This window comes from Drosophila subobscura, chromosome O, assembly GCF_008121235.1.
Source record: "Drosophila subobscura isolate 14011-0131.10 chromosome O, UCBerk_Dsub_1.0, whole genome shotgun sequence".
Taxonomy (NCBI): domain Eukaryota; kingdom Metazoa; phylum Arthropoda; class Insecta; order Diptera; family Drosophilidae; genus Drosophila; species Drosophila subobscura.
The window spans coordinates 14,572,380-14,593,560 of NC_048533.1; the positions used below are offsets into that span (position 1 = coordinate 14,572,380).

The window sequence follows — 21,181 nt, forward strand, 5'->3', positions numbered from 1 at the left end:
ATTTGTGTAGCATTTTTGTGGCATAAGTAAACTTGTTTATGCCTTGCAGCAGTCATAATTGTGGTTAATGGGGCCAGGCATGGCTCTATAAGGGTGCTAACTTTTGCTATTAAGAACTCCAACTTAGAGCAGAGTAACGGGCCCGGCAGTGGGGGTGCCTTTAAGACTGAAAGGGATGCCAAAAGAGTCTCACAGCATTTGTATTTGTTCACCAATGTTCTATTTCCATACACAATAAATATTTTCCCCGAAATTCATTCATCATTGCAGCGCTCTAATGATAGCTTACATTTTCTATAAATATTTTCAGTTGAAGCCTTGGAAGAGGACCAAAATGATGAAGACGAGGATGACGAAGATGACGACGTGGAGAACGAGGAATTCGAGGAGCAGAGTAAGCGCAAATCTGTGATAAATATGAAAATAATTTACGGAAATTTCAACTAATAAATGGCAATCTCTTCCCAGATAAAGGACTCACCGAGAAAACGTTCAAATTTGATGATTTTGCCCGCAGGTAAATGGGAGCGGAGCCGAGCCCAAGGTTCAGCGTGGAAGGGAATGGAAAGTTTTCGAATCAAGGCCAACCGCTTGGACAATTTTGTGTGTGCTTAGAGAGGGGAGGACTGGGAGGGGCTGTGGCTGTGGCTGTGGCTGCGGCTGGCTGCTTATGCCTGTTATTTGAAAAGTTCTCATGGAAGTCGGGGTCCATCGGCTGGTTCTTGCACTGGGATGTTCGTGTTGAAAATTGTAATTGTATTTTTAATTGAAAGGCAGCGGGCCAGTGCTGCACAGCTCGTGGCTACTAATTAAGGATTAGTGTCAGAAATTACTTGTGCCAAAAGTTTTATGGCCGCGGAACGCCAAACGGGGAACGGGGACACAGAGTGGAGCGGCGTGGATCGCTCACAGCTGCCGCAGGCAGGCCCCAGCTTAGATTCCAGATCCCAGCAGCAACAGCAACAGCTACGGAACTGTCCTCCCCCACAGCTATAACCATTATAATAAAATGACGTCAAGTTGGTTTTTGGTTTGCTTTATTTTAATTGTTCTGCCAGTCGCATTGTTGTTGCTGTTGCCTCAAATGTTTCTAAAACTTTTCCCTGGCTGGGCTTGGGTTGGGTTTGGAGCTGTTCTGCGGCGGCTGTGGGCTTTGCTTTTTGGGGGTGTTGGCAGGGATAAACTCTTAAATCATAATTAGTTAAATTTAGCATAATTTAATTGGAGTTTGTTTGTATTTTGTCTCTATCTCTTCCCCCCACAGATTGCTGCACCCAAAGATTGTACGCGCCTGCACTTTGGTGCTCACAGACTGGACACAAATACCCACCAGATCCCTCAAGGCTGCCGTTACCGTGCTCCATCGCATCGCCTACGGCTGCTCCTGTCCGGGCATGCTCTTCCAGGTGAGCCAGGAGCAACGTTGCACCTAATTGCAGGTCTCTTCTTGGTTGGTTGGTCTCCTCTCTCTCTCTCTCTGTCAATGATTGTGTGGGGTCGTTGCCTGCCTGCCTGCCTGCCACGCTTTTAATTCTTTTGGCCAGCGACCTGCACATAAATCAAATTCAAATGCAAAAACAAATGCGGCGGCTTAGCTGCTCCCTCGACATTCGCTGCGGCTCATTTTTTTTCTTACACTTCCTAGACAGTGCAGTGAGAGAAAGTTTGGGTTGAGAGAAAGTTGGAAGAATCTAAGAAAATATTACATACATTTTCAATGAAACTTTCCACATTTTTACATATTTTTTAATGTAAATTGAACAACAGTCGAGGCAGAAAGCTTTACAATTTTAACGGAATTAAATAGAAAATCAAAGCTTCATCCTGCCTCACTTTTGAGTCAATATTCCTGCGAGATTCAAACTCAAAGTAAAGCTAAATATTTGTAATTTTATCATGTAAATTGTAGAAATTTGTAGACATTTTCCCCTTGTGTACTTCTTCTTTCACTGTCGCTGCTTTTCATTTCATTTTTATGGTAATTTGTACAAATTAAGCGAAACCTTTTATTCTTTTTTCTATTTGTGCTCAGCCACAAACGATATTTGCAGCGAGTTCTTTACGAGTTAAACGTACATTTATGTGTGTATATAACATTTTTTGAAGCGAGTCACCCTGCGCGCCCTTTTGGACCCCCCATCAGAGCGCCCATTTGGAATTTGAACTTTTTAAGCCTTTCACGCGCTGCCTTGCGTGGAGTTTTCCCTTCCCCCGCCGCTGCTTTTGGTGGAGCTCCTCAAATATTCAAATGTCTGTGTTTGAGTTTGTACAAGTGTAGACCATACCCTGGGGCATATCAAATTTACTAAGCAGCATGACATTTTCCGTGCTTTAATTAACAGTCGAAATGCTGAAATTTCTCTGTAAATTTCCTCAAGCTCTTCGGAGTTAAATAGGACAAAAAGGACTCCCTTTTTAGTGCACTTTGGTAGTGTATTTTTACGGCTGCCTTTTTAGTACTCGCTCGAACTTTCTTTCTTCAACTGCTTATGCTGCTTTTCACGGCTGGCAATTAAACTTTTCTCCTTTTCCTTTTCCTTTTTTTGTGTTGGTTCAGAGTTCATAAATCACATTCAGCAGCAGGCGGCGGCCATGCCGCGATTTGTTCTTTCTGTTGGCTTTAAGCGGCTTTCTCTCTCTGCTTAAAGGTTTTCTTCTTTGGTTTTGAGTCATTGAGCAGCCTGCAGAATGGCTAATCACTAAAGCAGCCGAAAAACGGCAACAGCTAGAGGCAGTCAAAGCCGATATTCCAGCCAGTGTCTCGTCCAGCCAGGCAGCCAGTCAGCCAGTCAGCTCTGGCATATCAGCGTCATCTAAGCCGGCTCACTGTCTGGCAGACAAGGACAATGCTGACAAGAGAACGAGCTGTAGCTGCTGTTGCTCCAGCTATCCATTTCAATGTGTAGGCAGACTCCGCCTGGCTGCCTGGCTGCAGCACAAAAGTAGCATCATATGCAAAGTCAAAACCACTAATGGGTCTGCGCAATCATAGGATAAATTAAATTCCAAATACGAGCGACAGACTCAACGAAGACAACAAACGATACACAGAGAAGGGGAGGGAGCTGTAGCTTGTAGGGTTAGATGGGGGGTGGTGTGGTGTGGCATTTATAAAGTTTTTGCCAACTGCAAATGATATCTTGCTCAGACAGAGCCAGAGCCCAACCGCAGGAGGGAAGGCAGTGGCAGGCAACCACAGAAGGACGCCCCAAACCCACTCGCAGCTACAGTCTGGCTGCTCCTGCTGTTGTGGCTGTCCCTGTCTTTGCTGAAACTTTTCATTTGAATATGAAGAACTCACTCTTCCTCTCCCTCTCCCTCTCCCTCTACCATCCACAGGCCAAGCTGTTTCGCATCTTTCAACAAGTTCTCAGCGTGGAACGTGACGCCCATCAGGAGGAGCTGCGTCGCCTGGGCCTCTATGTGGTGCGCAAATTTGTCGACGTGGCACCAACTAATCCCAAAATCTATGCAGAGTTATTATTTTACAAAGGCATCAGGGAGGCAAATGAGCTCGAGACTGGCTATTGTGATGCCTATGAAGCGTAAGTATGGCCAGAAGACACTCACTCCCCGCCCCATTGGCTTTGCCTGCCCTGCCCCATTGTCTTGTTGGGGTTAAAAGGGCCCATCATCATCACAATGGCCGCATGATTGACTGAGCCAGAGCCGTTGGCTTCATCGTCTGTCGTTTAGTTGCCAGATGATAAATGATGACCAGCACAGCCCACACCGACAGAGAGAGCGAGCAGCCAGAACTTTACCCAACTCATTGTATTTGCATACCGTACAGCCCCCCAGTCAAAAGGGTGCAAGGACAGCACCCGACCCCCTGGCAGAACAAGCCAAAATCATGACTAAAACGTGCACTATAAAATATATTTCTATTGCTTCACATGGCCAGAAGAGTGGAGTGAAGTGTGGGTCTGCTAGGGATGGACAAAAGCGAGGGACACGGATGTACATTTATCGATTTATAGTTGAAAAAGTCTTTTTAAGGAATGTCTAGCACAATTGTAGAGACATTGCAGATGATTCTGCTACTTTATAGCAAGGTTTAAAATCAACTTTTTGACAGCCTTTTGTCTTGGCAAAACGATCCCTAAAGATCAGAGTCCATGTTTAATTGTTTCGATATTTAATTCGATATTTAATCTCTTCGCTGTTCATCCCTAAACTACACCAAGCCATCCCATCTTCTCCACATTCTTCTGCCTAGAAGTTGCTCTTCCATCGATCCCCAACAAGTCCATCTTGCATGATTTGTTGTGTCGATGTTTTATTATCGATATTTCTTCATTGTTCATCCCTAACCGAACCCTTCTAACTTGTGGTTTCTGCATGCCTTTTTATTTTGCAGTGGCACCAAAGGCGCTTGGAGCGAGGAGCAGGAGTCGGAGCTGCGCTTTCTGTTTGAGGAGAATCAACGCAATCCCGAAACCGATAAGGGTAACTATGGCACATTTGAACACACACAAGGGGGAAGGCTGCTCCCAGTGTGAATTAAGACTCCGTTTTACAGTAAATGAATAGAAGCAATCAGAGCTGCTCGGGGGGCACTCGAGAGTAGCTTGGAGCTTGGGGTAGCTGGGCAAACAATGGCAAAAAGCATTGCAACCCAATTGTGTCTGCTCTTTCAGATGTGATTGATTGGATTCTGGACAATTTGGCCGACAAGACACGCACTCGACGTGGTGTCCTCAAGAAGATGAAGGAGTTGGGTCTGCAATTCAAGGCGCCCACCAAACGCTCTACAAAGTCGGGGCAGAGTGGAAAAAACCTTTGGCAGCCGGAAGAGGATGAAATGCTAAGAAGCTTATACGATCAATATCGCATCGAGTCGGGTAAGTGGGCGGCAATTTATTTGTCCCACCAGCAGGCAGTGTCCTGAATGCTCTTACTTTTCTCTATCTTTTGGCAGATTGCCTGCAGCGCATTGTGGAGGAGTTTGGAGAGCAGCGCAGCAAGCAGCAGATCATCAAGCGAATGCTTCAGATTCATTTGATAGCCGACAAGTCGGAGATACTGCCCAGCAAAGGACGCGGCAAGGGCAAGTCGAAGAGGCAGCAGCAGGGGGCGAACAGCGATGGAGACAACGACAGCGACGAGGACATGGAAGAGCCCATGTTTGAGGATGTTGGAGCTGGCACTCAGCGACAACACAAATCCAGGCCACGTCAGGTGGTGCGCACGCCGCTGGACGTAGGCACGGTCCAAGCTCTAATCGCTCAGGTGGACACGGAAAAGTATCAGCCGGCCATTGAGTGGCTCCAAGAATGCCTGAACGATGCCAGCGAGGACACGGACGAGCCAGCGGAGGATGATGATGGTGTGCCGCTGCTGCCCTTGCTGCAGGCTCAAAAGGATGCCATGGAGGATGGCGACTTTCAGAAGGTACTCGTGGCTCTGGGCATGCAGCCGCCAATTGCCGGCATGGAGAATTACTGGCGAGTGCCGACCTATTTGAATGCCGCTGACTTGAAGCTGCGCGCGAGAATCCTCGCCGGGGAGGAGGTGGAAATGGAAGAAGAGAATCTCCAGCAGGAGGACGACGCGGAAGATGACGAGGAGGACTATCTGGACAAGCGCAGCAGGCAGCGACAGCAGGCCAAAGCGGAGAACATAGCAGCCGAGCAGCAGCGCCGGCTGGACAGCCTAATGTTCAGCAAAAGCGATGACGATGATCAGGCGGAGCAACGAGCGCCGCTCAAAGCAAAGGCAAAGGCCAACGGGCAGAAGGCCAAGCGACAGCGCAAGGGCAAAGCCAAAGCCTTGCAGGCAAAGACTGAGTCCGAGGATGAGGCTGAAGTCAATGAAATTGCCCGCAAATTGGCACGCAAGAGACGGCAGCCTGATGTGTCCAGCGAGGATGAGGAGGAAGAGGATGATGAGCCACAGCAGACAGCAACGAAGCAGCCGAGCAGCGCCAGCGCGGATGATTTATTTGAACAATTGAAAACGAAGCGAGCCACTAAAATCAAACTGGGCGATATGCTGCTAAATGAGTCAACAAAGGCGGTCGCGGAGCAGGCAGACGATGATGCATTTAACTTTAACTCGGAGGACTATCGTGCCAGGCTGCTCGAGCTGGAGGAGGATGAGGAGACTGAGCAGCAGCCGGAGGAAGCGGAGAACAAAGAGAACAACACGAGCAGCAGCAAGGAGAAGCTCTCATCGTTGTCCTTGCAGCGTGCACGTCGCGTTAATGTAATTGACTCGGATAGCGACAACGATGGTGGCGCCTCGCCCGCTGACAGGACAAACAAACGCCCACGCAGCGACGATGGACAAGAATCAGACGAGGCGGAGCAGCAGCAAAGCGACGATGATGCCAATTTTCTCTCGCGCAAAAAGCCAGCAAAAACCGTCGAGAAGCCAGCCAAGCGGCGACGTGTGGCCATCATCGATGACGACGACGACGACGATGAGTTTTAATGCACTTCAGTTTTGATTTTTAATTGCATAGCCAGCAAGAGTTAAGCGCCCGAAATAAATGTAGCCTTTTAGTTGTCAATTTTACAACAGACAGGAGATGTTTGTTGCATTGTTACGCGTCTGTTGGTGCCGCAATTCCCACAGCTGTGCGCAGCCCACTGGTGCACTCGCATCGTGCGCCTGCCTGGGGGCAACATGGCGCACAAAAGTCAGGCAACGCCACAGTGGCGGCTGTCTGGCAGCAAACAGTGCCTATAAAACCCAACTCCCAGTCCTAGGCCAACCACTTCTATTACCTCTGCCATTCCTCTGTTGACTTGATGGCATTTTGTGCTGGTCCATTGTCGTGCACCCCACACACACACGGCTCCTGGATCTCGTGTACACTCTCTGCCTCGAGTGCCTTTTGTGTGCGTCTGCTAATTTGGTGGCTTTTGTTGCTTGGGTTTGGTCTGAGGGCTGCAGGAGGCTCAGCTTCGTGAAATGCATTTTGTTAATTTCCAGGCAAAGGGCCAAGTCGGGGTCGAGCCAGAGTTCGAGTGCGGACATTTGTGCATTGCCATTTGCAATTGCAACCTAGAGAGAGAGGCTCAGACATTGTCGCTAGGAATAATGGCACTTAAATGCATTGCATTGTCACGCAGAGAATTGGGTTGGGAACATGCGTCCCTGAGGCAAAGGTTTTCTCGTATTTTCATTGGATTTTTCGACCTGCTGTCACGTTTTTATTGCCACGTTTTATTGGCAAATTACACGGCCACAATTGCGACTGCTATTGGGTCTGACTGTGAGGCTTAAAGTCGAAGTTTAATGCAATAATCAAAGCCAGCTGTCTGCGCGGCTTCCGCTTCCGTCTTGCAATCAGGCGGGGCATGTCGCCAGCGATGGCATTAGTTCAATTAAGTACATAAATTGAAGAAGAAATATGTATCTATGCGGGAGCCAACGTGTGTTTGGCTTAGGTACTTCATTTACGTGGCAGCCAAATGAAAAGAACGCGACAGACAGACGCGTGTGTGGGCCCCCAAGATGTCACATTATTAATTTCAAGATGGCGCGGCACTCAATTTAAAAAGGCAACAGCGAGACGCTGATGAGCAGCTCATAATTTATTTCATTAATTTAATCAACCTCCCTGGCACATGTCAACTGCATGAGCTGGAGAGCTGAAAAGAATGCCTGCCCGCCTCTCCAGCCATGCGGCTGAGGATGAGGATGAGGATTTCGAGGAGCTGAGGAGTTCGCGCCCCCTGCCACTGCCTGGCGGTAGGTGTGTCAAAGAGGGTTTTGGCAGCAGCAACAAAATGTTTGAAATCACTTAATACATCGTAAATTATGGCAAGTCAGGGGTTGGGGGTGAAGCTCTCTCTCTCTGTCTTACTTTTTTGCCGTGCCAAAGGCAGTTCATTAAACCCTCCGCAGCCAAGACAAGTACAAGGCAGAGCTGGAGAATGTATGTAAATATGTACGCTGGAGTGATGTGCGTTCGTGGGCATAATAAACTGTAAACTGCAACTGTTTTCATTAGGAGCCACAACAACAGCGAAACAAGCAACGCAAATGTGAGCACGCGGGCAAAGAAAGAGAGAGAAAAAGAGTTATTGCCGAGGCTTTTCACACGCTCTTTCTCCATCATTAGAACAAAGGCCGAGCAGATAGCAGGAGTGGCAAAGGATTAACCTAATCTCGGGACTATAAAGGAGACTTTATTGTGACACAAACACACACGCGCGCTCCGTGGAGTGAAGTGGAACAAAAAGTAGCGGCTTTTCGTCATAATGGGAAGGGGAATGGGAAGGGGAATGAGCATGGCGCTGACAAGGGAGCGAACGTGGCATATGCAGATGATGCCGTTGTTTGATGAGTCTCTTCCCCCCACCCATCCCCCATTGTGTGCGTTTTCGTGTGCCCGCTGGCACATGTTTTTCTAACAATCACACAATGTTTATGCAACAACAACAACTTTATATACGCCGCGTCGCTCATCTCGGCTCAAATTGAAGCAGATTTTTGGGGCATAAGACAAAAAGCGCCTTTGACGTGTGATAAACACTTCCAGCACAGTCTGCCCGGAAAGCAGAGTCAAGGAGGAGGAGCAGATGAAAGCACTCTTGGCACAAAAACTTCACCGACTCCTCGCTATGGTGAACATTTCTGTGTGACAAAAAACAGTTCACTTTTGGGAAATCACAAGAAAGCAAAGGCAAAAAACGTGAAGACTTTGACTTAATTTTTGGGCTGCTGAAGTTGCAATACACTTACGGGCGTACTTGGGAGAGTATTTGTGTGGGAGGATAATGTCGTGCAGAAGATATTCAGTCGAGGAATGGAAGATAAATAGAAGATGAAGAGTTAAGAAGGGTGCCTGGCTCGTAGGTGGATTTTAAGTTGATTAAAACTGCTGGAAGGTAGGGAATGGAAGTCAACGAATGACGAAAGATTAGTAGGTTTATGCAGTATATTTACAGTGTAAAGATTAAGCAACTCTTGGCTCTAAATATAAACTGTTTCACTGCCACTTTTGACGTTTTTTTATGGTATTTTTCGTTATTAAAATAGATCAAAATTGTTTGTAGATATTTTCAGAAAGCTGCAACTATTCCATACAGTTCCTAAAGTAGCTTCACTCTCAACAACTTTCAACCAGTAACATTCCCTGCCTATGCCCTAGCCTGCTGGGATAACTAAGGGCGTGACACAAAAGTGTCGGAGGATAATTGTAAAAAGCGTATGGCATGCACTCTTTAGCCTGAGCACCTTTACGGCACGGCACAATGACAATCCTGAACGGCCTTTGTTAGCCCCCAATGGATCGAACTAACCAGCCCCAGCCCCAGCCCCTGCCCAACCCACCCCACCCCACCAAATCCCCTTGTTTGCAGCAGCTTATGCCCAAACTTTGTGGACACTTTCCTTTTGCGCCTGATGAGGGTTGGCAGTAGATGAGGCTGGGTAGGCTGCTGCTCTCTCGGACCTCTTAAGCCCTCTAATTGTTATTGTAGTTTATGTTGTGTGTCCTCGTACAAGGCACTTTGAGTGCCCCCGACATCAACGTATGGGATTTATCGTTTTGAAAGGCCGATTGCCCATGTCTAGCTTGGATTTGTACTTGGAAAAATCTTATAATTAGCCTAATGGCTGTCAGTCCTTGCAGTCATTTTTAGATGCTTGAAGAGGGTACATATTGTAGAAGAGGTTTGATATTTATAGCAGATAAAGGGAAGTGTAAACGAATCAATATTTAACATATGGTATACTCATCGAGGGTGGAGTGCTGCTGTTGATGTAAGTTCTAAAAGTAAGCGCAGGTGATTTACATTATGGAAATGGCGCTGTTGTTGCTGGTAATAATCTTGCATGTTAAAGCCGCTCGCGAGCGCCTTATAGATCGTGAGAGAGCGAGCGCGAGCCCACGCTCAGAGCACTGCCGAAGAGCGCTAACAGCACTGTAGACGGGTGAGCTAGCAGCACTGGAGACTGGTGCGCTTACAGTCTGTTAGCGGGCAGCGGAAGCAAGGCTGTTACACTGAGCTGTTAACAGTGCTGCCGCTCCGCAAGCGCTGTTAGTCTGTACAGTCTGTAAATAGTCGAATTTTTCTTCTTTGTAAAAGCAGTTTGATTGTCATAATTGTAGCTGGTCTTTAGCTACTATAAAGTAAACAAATTAATGTACAATTTATTGGTTGTCTCGGTTGGAGACGGGAGAACCACTTCGACAGCTCCAAAACCATTTTGTGTGTTGTTGAACTTCCAGCGTGCAACGAAAATCCCCTCAAAGCTGCCATTTTGGTTGAATGTTTGCCTTGTGCTTGGGTCGCTGCCATAAATTGCCATATGATTTAGGCTGTTCTGAGTCACTTTGGACAGAGTTTTGTGCAGCCCCTTGATTTTGCGCCAGATATTTTACACTTAACGAGTCATAAATAATTGCGCCGCTTCGACATTGTCGTCCCTCGCCGAGCCACTTGGCTTTCGCCAATTAAAACATGAATTATAAGGCCCCCAAACAAATCGCAAAGATGTGGGCTCTGGCTCTGGCTCTGGTCTGGGGAGTTGAGGCATAAATTTTCGCTTGCCAAAAAGTTCTGCCCCTCGTCTGTGTGGATTTATTACAAACGAAATGCGGTTAGATGTTGAGTGTCCCAATGCTAGTGGGCTTGGGGGGAAGCTTTTGTGTTTTCTGGAGTAGAAATTAGCCCGAAAGTTGGAAGCTTTCGAGTGACTGTGGTCAAGGGGAAGCGCAGCTTAAAGCTGGAACTGCCAGCGCTTGACATCCCCCCTAGAAAATATTCCAAATATTTGCACATTGCACCTGTAAATTACCGCTGCATTGTGTAATGCATTTCGTGTGCAATAAATACGTACAAGCTGCGAATTGCCACACCCACACCCACACACGCCCCAATCCGTATTCATACACGGCCAAAATGCAATGCCAATTCCAAGCCAACCGAAGGCAAAAAACACAAAAAATTGATGCACAGCCACAGTGATTTTTATTTATGAGCCGCCATTGGATAGTGTCTGTTCTCGGGGGAATGAATGGCAGACTGGTGGAGGGGGGGTGCAGAGAGCCATCGCATTAACAGATTCCCGACAATAAACCAAAATTATGGCATCGGCGTCGGCGTCGGATCTGTTGGCTCTTATTTGCACTGGCGCTGCAGCCTTGTTGATTAAATTGATGGCAATTGCCAAGCGCAGATCGGAATCACTTCTGCCCCCGCACCCGCGTACACCCCCTCCCCTCCCGCACTGTTTGCACAGACAAAATGGCGACGCAGGTGGCTCGGCTGTGGCTCGGCTGTGGCTGTGCGCCTCCCTTTTGCCAGCGCCGATTGTCAGTTTGCATTAAAATGTCGAAAACAATTTCAGTTCGAACATTTTGCAGGCGCAGCTCCCTCCAGCCACCGCTCCAGTATATGAATCAGTTTCGCTGCCGAGTGTTTGCCTGCCCCTCAGGCGGCATAAGTAATGGAGCACCTGCTCGGCATGCAAATCGCGACTCTGGCTAAACATTAAGCACCCAACAAATGTGGAATTCTCGGCAAAACGCCAACAAAAGGCTCGCAGTTATTCACTTCTGTGGCTGTGCAAAAAGTATCTACGCTTTTTGCCATTTTTAATATGTTTGCTCGCTGTTTGCTTTGCCTTGCTGCGTGTGTGCTTCTCTTTTGGTTTTCCTTTCCTTTTTCTTTTGGTTTCTTTTCGCTGCTTTTTGGCCCGTTTACGTGCGTGAGCTTACGGTTTGTATCCCCCAGCTACGTGGCCCACGATTCCCGGTTTGATTCCCCTTTTATAATCTGCGCCCCGTCCCCGTCCCCGTCTCTGTGGCAAATTCGCAAAGTGCGTGAGCAGACTAACTGGATCTGCCGGGGCCCAGCCACTGTTCGAAATATTCCGCTCACCTCAGTTGACATTTCATGTGGCCGAATAAGTCTCGGGGAATGCAAATTTACAATTGCAATTGGAAGCTTTAAAACAGAAACTGAAAACCCTTTGGAACCAATATTTGCAGCTTTAAATGTGTGCATTTTGGTGTCAAAAACAGGGAATTTAAATGTAATTAAAACAGCAGAAATACGCCGAAAAATACTTAGTTAAAATGAACAGAAATAGCAAGTAAATGCCTTGAAAATATGTTGAAAAATCTGCCATGAATATTGCGCAAAATACTGCCAAAAATGCTGGACACAGAAAAGCATTTACTCCACATGGAACTCAGTTCCCTTTTTGCGTGCGTGTTGGGTGTGAAATTCGTTGCCAATCAATAATCAAATTGAATGATTTTTCCATAAGAGACAAAACTGGAATGCCTCGGACCCACAGGGAATGTGCGGAATTATTAATATCCAAATAACAATCCATATGCCAGAGCAGCAGCAAAGGTTAAGCTAATCAACTGCTCAACGCTTAACGAGGGTTGCCGCACGAGGGGGATACAGAGAGAGAGAGAGAGGATAGAGAGCTAGAGAGAGACAGCGAACACAGAGGGAAGGGAAGTGGAAGCTGGCTGCCTGCTAACAAGATTAAAAACCTTTCAGCGTCGGAAATTGAATTCAAATTCGACACACAAAAGTATGCACAGGGCACAGCATTGAAGGCTTTTCCATTTTTTCTGTGCAAGCCAAACCAGAGGCAGGGCGGGAGTGGGAGTGGGAGCCAGAGCTGTAGCCACAGTCGCCGCCGCTGCAGCCTCAGCTTGGCAGCAAAATGACAAATCGAGGCGGGGCAGACTTGCAGCAGCAGGAAGCAGTCGGGGGGGGCATGTGTGAGGGCAGAAGAATGAGTAAATGCCACTTGGAAGTCAAGCAGCAGCACTAACAGTCAGCCGAAGATATGAACGTGCCCAGCAGCAGTCCGACTGCCAGGCAGACAGACAGACAAGAGGCGGACAAAGGCTTGCAGCAAGTTCGCTTATAACTCATACGCCTAGTGGGCCCGTGCCCCTGCCCTGCCCTGCCCCACCCGTCCATTGTGTTGTTGTGCGCTCCACATAGTCGAATTTCAAGTTTTAAGTATTATTACATTCCTTCACCCTTTTCAAACGAAATTTGTCTGCGTATTTTTTTACTCTCTCTCTCCCTCTCCCTCTCTCTGGCAGGGATTTGGCTGGGAGGAGGTTTTCCCTTTTTTTATTCTTATTATTATTGACTTTTTGGCGAGGGCGACGGGCCTGTCGTTGGCGTCGATGTCGAGTTTGACTTTCAGCGTTTTCAAGTGCACGTGTCGGGGGCGGGGGCAGGGGCAGGGAATGCTTGGCAAATAAGCCAAAGGCAAAAGTTCGCCTGGCAGTGCGACAGAATGTGGCTGCCTGACTAACTGGAGGCCTGGAGGAGGACGCGCTGCCTGGAGTGCCACACAACACACAGACCGATGAAGCTGTTGAACCTGCACACATCTTTCACTGCATTTGAGCCTTTATGAAAAGAAATCCCAGACTCCAGACTCCGGACTCCGATGCTTGCCTGGCTTCCACTTTATTTAGATTTTTAGTGGCATGCAGCATGTTGTACACTGTTCATCCTTGTCCCTGCCTTCCCACACACACACACACATCCATTTACTATTCATATTTGCACATTAGATTATTGCATGCCTAAGCACATCCTCTGTGGCAGGAGCAGGAGCAGGAGCAGGCAGTGCGGAGTCTGTTTGCACTTTGGCTAAACTTTGCTGCTCGAAACTTGCACAAATGTTTGCCATTTGTGCCATTGGCTTTTGACGTTGCTGTTGCCGTTGTTCGATAATAACGGAAATATCAAATAAATATTATTTTCCATCTTAGCTGCATATCTCTGCTGCTGTCCTGCTGCAGTCCTGCATTCCATATGCGAGCACATTCCTTGTCAGCTCAGTGTTTCGTCTGCACTTCGAGGCCCCTCGAATGCTCGCAGAGAAATACTTTTGGTGTCGAGTGTCAGTGGATCTAACTGCTTCGAGTGTTGCTCAATTGACAGACAGCTGTTTGCCTGTTACAAAATTATTTTTGCTGTTTTTATTCTGATGGGCAGACATATTTTTGGTACGCAGCTGAAGGAAGAATTTGGCTACTATAAAAATAGATTTAAGTCTCTGGAATTTATAACAGATTCCGAACATCCAGAGGTTCATAATGATGGGGAAATATGTATTTTGAAGCACTCCACCTTGATGACAGCCTCTTGTAAATAATGCACAAAAAACCTCGCCCATAATTACAGCTGCAAGAACTTTCAGGAGCGTTAAACTTGCACACTCCTGCCACAAATTTTACTACGCCATTGTCTTCCCTCTTTTTTATTATCATACAAATTTTTCTTTAAAGAAAATTGCAATTTGACAAAAGTTTTTTGATGCTCTCCTGGCGCGAGCGCAGAGATAATTTGTGCTTTTGCGAAATTGCCGCATCAAGAATGCACAGGCCGTGGACGTTACACACGCAGGGCGAAGCAAGGATATGCAAAAGGGCAAGGACCAGAGAGCAAACAAAACAAAACACAGCACAACACAAAGGCCAAAGCGACACACAAAAAAGTGTAGCAAAATTGTTGTCATACGTATGCATAAATATTTCAGTTGGACAAAGGACCCAACAACATGAACACAACTAATGGGGGAAGGGCGGCGGAGGCAGCCACAGGACATTCTAAAATTTCAACAACTTCTTGCGCCCTGTCCCAGACTCCTCCTCAGTTTATGGAAAAACATTTTGTGGCCACACACAGAGACGTAATGCGGCGAGTGTGTGTGCGGGTGGGTGTGGCACGGGGGTGGATCGCATGATATTTCATGTACAAGTGTGCTGCTCCTTTGCAAGTGTAATTGTGTGCGTGTGTGTGTGTGTGTGTGTGTGTGTGCGATGGCTGCGTGTATTGTTGTTGATGTGATAAACGCGTCTGGAATTATAATTAAAGCAAATCTATGAATGCCTCTGACTGCCTCTGCCTCTGTCTCTGCCTCTGCCTCTGCCCATGTGTGTGTGTGAGATTTCCTGTAAGCCTGCGAGCATGTGTGTGTGTGTGTGTGTGTCTTCCCCTGTGCCTGTTCTCTGTTTTTGTAGTACTTTCTTCGCATTTTACGTGCTTTCATTAAAAATGAAAACATTCCGTCGCCGCCTCGACTCGGCTCGGGTTGCTCCCGTCCCTGCCCTGCCTGGTTGCTTGGTTCTTCTTAGCAGCAAACGTCGCTAAATTCTAAGAGGACTATAAATGTTTGCTACATGTGTAGGTACAACTGTGTACGTGTGTGTGGTGTGTGTGTCTGCCTGCGACTCCTTGAGGCTGCTGCTGCTGGGCGACATGTTTCTGCTTCGTCTACGGCTTCGCTGCTGCTGCTGCTGCCGTTGTAATCTTCGTAATAACCACAAAAATTATTATTGTTGTTGTTGCTGTTGTTGCGACGGCCAAGGCCACTGCCACTGCCACTGCCACTGGCTGCTGCTGTTGTTATTGTTGTTGCAAGTGCCAATATTGTCATTAGAGTGGCTTGTTACGCCAAAAGTAGCAACGTCGAACGGCAACATCTTGCGGCATTTTTCGCATTTGCGTCTTTTATTTTTGTGTATTTTGTTTTGGGGCATGCGACACGTTTACACTCTACGGCAGCGTCTCAGCCACAAAACTCGCCACCCTTGGAGCTTGGAGCATCATTATTTTCGGCTTCCTTTGTTCATTAAACGAACATGAAACGTTAATTTAATAAAGTCGGCAGGGGGAGGGCCTGGCTGGCGGGCTTGCGGCGCTTCTAATTGAGCAGCAGAAAAGCAGAAAGAAGGCAGAAAGCCGCCAGACGCAGGCCCCAGCTCAGACGATGATGCCGAAAGTTATATTGAGGCTGTGTAGGACAGGATGCAGTACTTATTGGCATTAATTTTGGTACATTTTGCGAAATTATTAAAAAGGCTTTGAGAGGCTTCGACCAACATCAACCTTCTAGTTCTAATTCTAGCAAAAAAAGGAGGGAGCAAAAATGCATTTTTCAACCCCAACTGCGTGTGCCCGAATGTTGGTTTAACTTTTGCCCTTTCAGCAGCCGAGCGAGCGCTATGCAAAGAGCTCATTGAATAGAATTTGTAAGCCAGCCATAGAAAAGGCCTTATGGCTATCTTTTTGTATGCTCAGCCAGAGTTGAAGGTGAGTTGTGTGCTGTGGAAATGTCAAGGCTGTGTGCTTAAAGAGGAACCCCTGAACGAGGCAGACTTTAATAACTTTTTTTTTATGTTAGTGAAACTTTGCGCAGCTATTAGTATGTATTACGAATATGTAGGTGTTTATGTTTGTTGTTACAAGTAATGTTTAACAAGTGATGAAATATAAAGTAAATGGCACAGGAATTGCATTTAAATATCGATCGACTTCTGTTGTAACCTTTTTCGTCGGCGGCTGCATTGAAAGCTCTCTGCCGGCGTCTCTCTCACCGATCTGCTTGTCGCTCTCGTTTGAATTCGCTTTCGTCTGAATTCGCTCTCTGTCGTTCTTGCTTTGTGTTCTGCTGTCGCGCTTGGAATTTGCATGGAAGCGAATTCGCCCTTTCTCATTTTTGCGTTGCCTACGGATTTCGTGTTCTTTCGAGTTGTGCAGCTTGTGCACTGCTGAAAGTCTGCCCTGCCCCATTGAGCTTTGTTCCATGGTCGCCAAAAATGATTGGGCCTGCTCTGCTTCGACATAAGCAGCGACTATTCCTAGATCCTTGTCTGTTTTCGCTGCTAATAATCTGAATGGATGCAAGGGGTTATAAATGGCGGCGTCAGAAAACTTTGCCAATGGACATAATACGTCCTCGTCTTGGCCATTTTAGTCGCATCCCTTTGTGGGTGGGGGCGGGCATGAGTTGCCAACAAAATAAAAAGGGAATCAAATAATGGAAAAAAGCTGAGAGAGAGAGAGGGAGAGAAAAAAGTTGTGCAAAGTCCATTAAATACATAAACCAGACCAGCCACGAAATGTTCATGGAAAGCGTATAAAGAAAGTTTTGTAGACAGCAGGCGGAACGGAACGGAACCGAACGGAACGGGGGGCGACGGGGCTGAAGCTATTTATGCTCGCCATATGTGACGCACCCAGCCAACAGTCCAGCGTCGGTCCATCGACGAGGCATCGCCATCGCCCGTAATAACTTGATTTGCGCCCATGCGGGCAGAGGACGGACACGGGTTCGGAATCGCCTTTTGGGTGTACAATCGACTATTGGCGCAGATGCAGCATAAAAATGGGCGCGCCTCGCTCTTGGCATTGGGATGGGGTGAGTCCTGGCTGGCTGCGACAAAGGAAGACGGACAATGAAGACGCTGGGTGGACTGCTGCTGCTGCCCCGTCAGCTATTGGGTTATTTATGACTTCCTTTGCATCGGCCAATGGAAAAAGCATTTCTGTTATTATGCACATTTCTGTCAATGTGGCAGAAATTGATTCTCGTTAAAATAACAACTGCAGTGGCGCAACAATACGACCACGCCCACCACAGACTAATATAAAAACGCCTCCTCAGACACAATATTTTTGGAAATTCAAAGCTGCAATTGGCTGTCAAAGTAGATTTAATTGGCATTAAAATGGGGAAAATGAGACGCATAAATAGAGTTAAAAGCCAGAAAATGTTCTGATAAAAATGAAGATAAAAATGTTATGCAGTTGCTTTCAGGATCTTTGAATGGAAGTTCATTGACAGGCACGAGTCAGCTAATGGAAATTCGCATAAAAAAATAAAGAGAAACTCAATTCTCAGCAGAGTCTATACAAGCAGCTGCCAGTCTGGCCATCTTTTTAAATAATTTTCCCAAAATTAATTGCCGCTTTTTTTAGTAGTTTTACTCACTTTTTACCTCCTGTCTGCCTTTGTCGCTCACGCCTCTCCATGGTGTAATTGCCGCACAACGTCGGGAATTGACCGACCATCGTGAGTGGCTATTATTTATTTTGGCACCACTAAAATATTAATACAGATGACTCCTTTCCCTGTTTGCCAAAGTGTTTTATTTTGAGTTTGCCTCTGGCTGGCGGTCATAAATTTCTCTCTGGCAAAAGTAAAGCAATTAAAATTTGCATAAAATTCAAATATATTTTCCGGCTTGTCTAAAAACTAAACATCAACAGGGCACACAGAAAAAAGAGCAAAAAAAAATGTATACACACACACAGAGAAATGAAACATGACAGCCACAGAGGACAAACAGAGACACGTTGGGGAAAGTCCTTTGGAATTGAAAAATTACGTCTATGCCATGTAACACTTGTGGCTAAAACTGTGAAGTGCACTCGCTCACAAAAATGACAAAGCTCTCTCTCTATCTCTCTCGCTCAGGCACATGAACAAAATAATTACCGAAAATCCAAACCGTAGCACATAAATCACATGGAAAATACAGCCAGGAAACTATCGTTATATTATGGCTGTAAGTGGGGAATTATTCATGCGATACGAGCAGTATTTAAGGCTGTCTTAATCATGTTTTTCCGATATCGCAGCACTACTTAAGTCATGTATCTTCATCTATCGGCAAATGCATATTTAATGGAGACTCGTATTTAGTCAGAGCCTTTCTGGAACGTATCACTTTCTCTTTGCATATTTTTTGCCTCTATTTGCTTAGGTTCCCGCTGCTTGTGCGTTCGAGTTGGTGTTTGTGTGGAGTCAGGCAATTTTGCGCATTCATCCCTTTTTCACATCATTTGGGACTTAATCTTGTGTGATGTATTCATAGACTCCTTTTTGCGCCATTAGTTTTGAGTCTATTTGCATAGCTTGGCGGGGGGACTGGCAGGCCATCCTTGCTGTGGAAAATGTTTTCTCAGCTCACACACTGCAATTAATATTCATAATTACGACTTGCGGGTCGCGTTGTCGCGTTGCCATTTCTCATGCTCTTAAATGCTGTCATCATTCACACATGTGAGGGCACATCTATTACGGAGTGCACTTGCAGCCAGCCAGCCAGCCAGCCGCTGCTCTACACAAAATGCAGATGCATTTTATATTCATAGTTGTGAGGGGCAATTTTTTAAGTTTGCGATCTTGGCCAGCATTATGCACAACAATAAATTTATTCAACACATGCCAAGGCGAGGCAGAGGACGCTCAAAGTGTTTTACAGAATTGTCTCCGAGTGTGAGTGAGTGAGTGGGAACGATGGGATTTGGGTCTGTCTGCGGGCTGTGGGCATGTGGACTGTGGGCCGTGGGTTGTGGGCTTCGGGCTGCGGGCGTGTGGGCTCTCGGGTTGTGGACTGTGGGCCGTGGGTGGTCGACCTGATGATTTATATGAAGGCTCTAAATTACACTCGCAAAGAGCTTGCTGATATTGCAGTTGTTGATGGCCTACGTGTGCGTGTTGGTGCCTGGGTCGATGTAAATAACAACGAATATCAGCAGGCCCTGCCACTTGATATATATTTAAATGCCAGCTACACACAGCATGGTGTGTGTGTGCCTGTGTTTGTGTGGATTTATGCAACTAAAACACATTTCAGTTATCACAACCATCGGACAACTCATTGGGGGACATAAACAACACGCACGGAACGCAACGCTCTTTCCCAACTCGTCTGGCGCGGGTCGATTTAATGTCAATAAATACTCGAGGCTGGGTACACGCAAATACTTACTCTGCTATTGATAATTCAACTAATTAGCATGCAAGTTAATTATTTCCGATTCGTATGTTGAGCACGCATTGGACATTTTTGCTTTTGTTATGCCAGCTGTTTGGCTGTTTGGCTGTTCACGTGTGCGTGCTCGGAGCGGAAATTGCTCTAAAACTGTTGATACATTTAAATGGGCTCACGGCTCTTAGTATTTTTATTAGGATACACATTTGGGCTGTTGAGGATATAGCTGTTGCGGTGTGTGTTCTTGTTACATTTGTGGCGTATTTGGGATTAGCTTTCGGGTCAGCTACTACAGCGCTGAAGGACACATTTTTGTCTATTTAGGATTATTGACATTGCGCCAGTCTAATTATTTATTGAAAAATATCACGAAAAGCTTAGATATCAAAGGAACTGATTCATAGTTTGCGGTTTGATTTCGTGCGTGCTGTAACAGCATATTATCCATGCTGTTCCATGTGTTCGAAAATGTGAATCAGAAAACTAGTGAAATATTTTAACAAATATTATATTTCAAAGTAGTAGCTCATAGCTTTAGAGTCAGCCACACATAAACAACTAAAAGTTAAACTCGAAGCACAAAAAAAAGATACATTTATTTTTCTATTTTTTCATTAGTTAGAACCATGACCGACTTTAATGTGGTCAAGTTTAGCAATTACGAGGATTATCTCAGGTCGTTTGCCATAGTCCAGGACTATCGCTATTTGCCATGCCATAAGACAGTTAGAACGGTCACGAAGCTCGGCTATCGCGACAATGGCAATGTTTACACCGAGGATCAGTTTCTAGTGGCCAAGCAACAAGTGGAATCGCTGCTGCGTCCATCAGTCGTGATGCATGCATTCTACAGTCATTATTTGAAGGGCGATGATCCGGCTCTGGTGGCGCTGGCCGAGCGCGAGGCTCCCAATGTGCAGCAGCAGATCTCGGTGAGAGTCTGAGAAAAGTAAACAATGATTATACAATGAACCAGACTTCCCCCACTAGACTATAATATTCCTGGAGATACATCAGAAAAGCGGCTTTGCCATATCCGGTTATATAGACTATGAGGCAAGTCTGCGCAACTACCGACTCGACGGACCCAACGCCGTCAATTGGCGTGCTATCTTTCAGACGCGGAAACTACTGCGTCCCCAGCCCTCTGACATTGTCTTCTATGACTGGCGCAGCCGCAAGATCTTCGCCAACGACAATGACAACTACACCACTGTGGCCCATCCCGAGCATGGTCTTCTCTTCATACACAAAGGCGATCACAAGTTTATTCCGGTAACCAACAGAAAGAACCCTTTCAGCAGCAATGTCAGGCGCACCATGATTAAGTCAAAATTGTATGGCTTCATGACATTTTACGATCACACTGTCCGTAAGAAAACTTAGAACTAGCCTAGGAACCATTGCAAATATTATTCGAGTGCATTACAATTATTTTAGAAGAGAAAGCATAACAGAGTTTTAGCTGGATGGGGATAAAAAATAATATCTGTAGCGGTTTGAATATATTTAAGTAGCAGAAATATTATTTTATATATTGGTCTTAAGCGACTGATGGGCTTTCCCTTGCTGTATGGTGTAATTGTTTTCGTCTCTAACTGCGTCGCATGCACTGTGCATAGGCAAAGTTCTCAAGCAGCGCAGTCGGCGCAAGCAGAGCGT

General features: G+C 46.3%; 2 protein-coding genes across 2 annotated transcripts in view; both read left to right on the top strand.

Annotated features, from left to right (window-relative positions):
- The window catches only part of LOC117896500 (protein timeless homolog), a 68,541-nt gene extending 62,015 nt beyond the window's left edge, over window positions 1-6,526 (top strand). The window contains exons 12-18 of the mRNA XM_034804847.1: window positions 311-394; window positions 469-517; window positions 1,265-1,406; window positions 3,340-3,545; window positions 4,361-4,449; window positions 4,641-4,844; window positions 4,922-6,526. Of these exons, the coding sequence (XP_034660738.1) occupies window positions 311-394; window positions 469-517; window positions 1,265-1,406; window positions 3,340-3,545; window positions 4,361-4,449; window positions 4,641-4,844; window positions 4,922-6,435 (2,288 nt within the window). The 3' untranslated portion in view covers window positions 6,436-6,526. The remainder of the gene's footprint in view (window positions 1-310; window positions 395-468; window positions 518-1,264; window positions 1,407-3,339; window positions 3,546-4,360; window positions 4,450-4,640; window positions 4,845-4,921) is intronic.
- Window positions 6,527-20,119: 13,593 nt separating this feature from the next.
- LOC117896860 (cilia- and flagella-associated protein 299) lies at window positions 20,120-20,984 on the top strand. The gene is made up of 2 exons (XM_034805389.1): window positions 20,120-20,451; window positions 20,510-20,984. The coding sequence occupies exons 1-2, from the start codon at window positions 20,146-20,148 to the stop codon at window positions 20,903-20,905; spliced, it is 702 nt and encodes a 233-aa protein (XP_034661280.1). The 5' UTR covers window positions 20,120-20,145; the 3' UTR covers window positions 20,906-20,984.
- The last annotated feature ends 197 nt before the right edge of the window (window positions 20,985-21,181 follow it).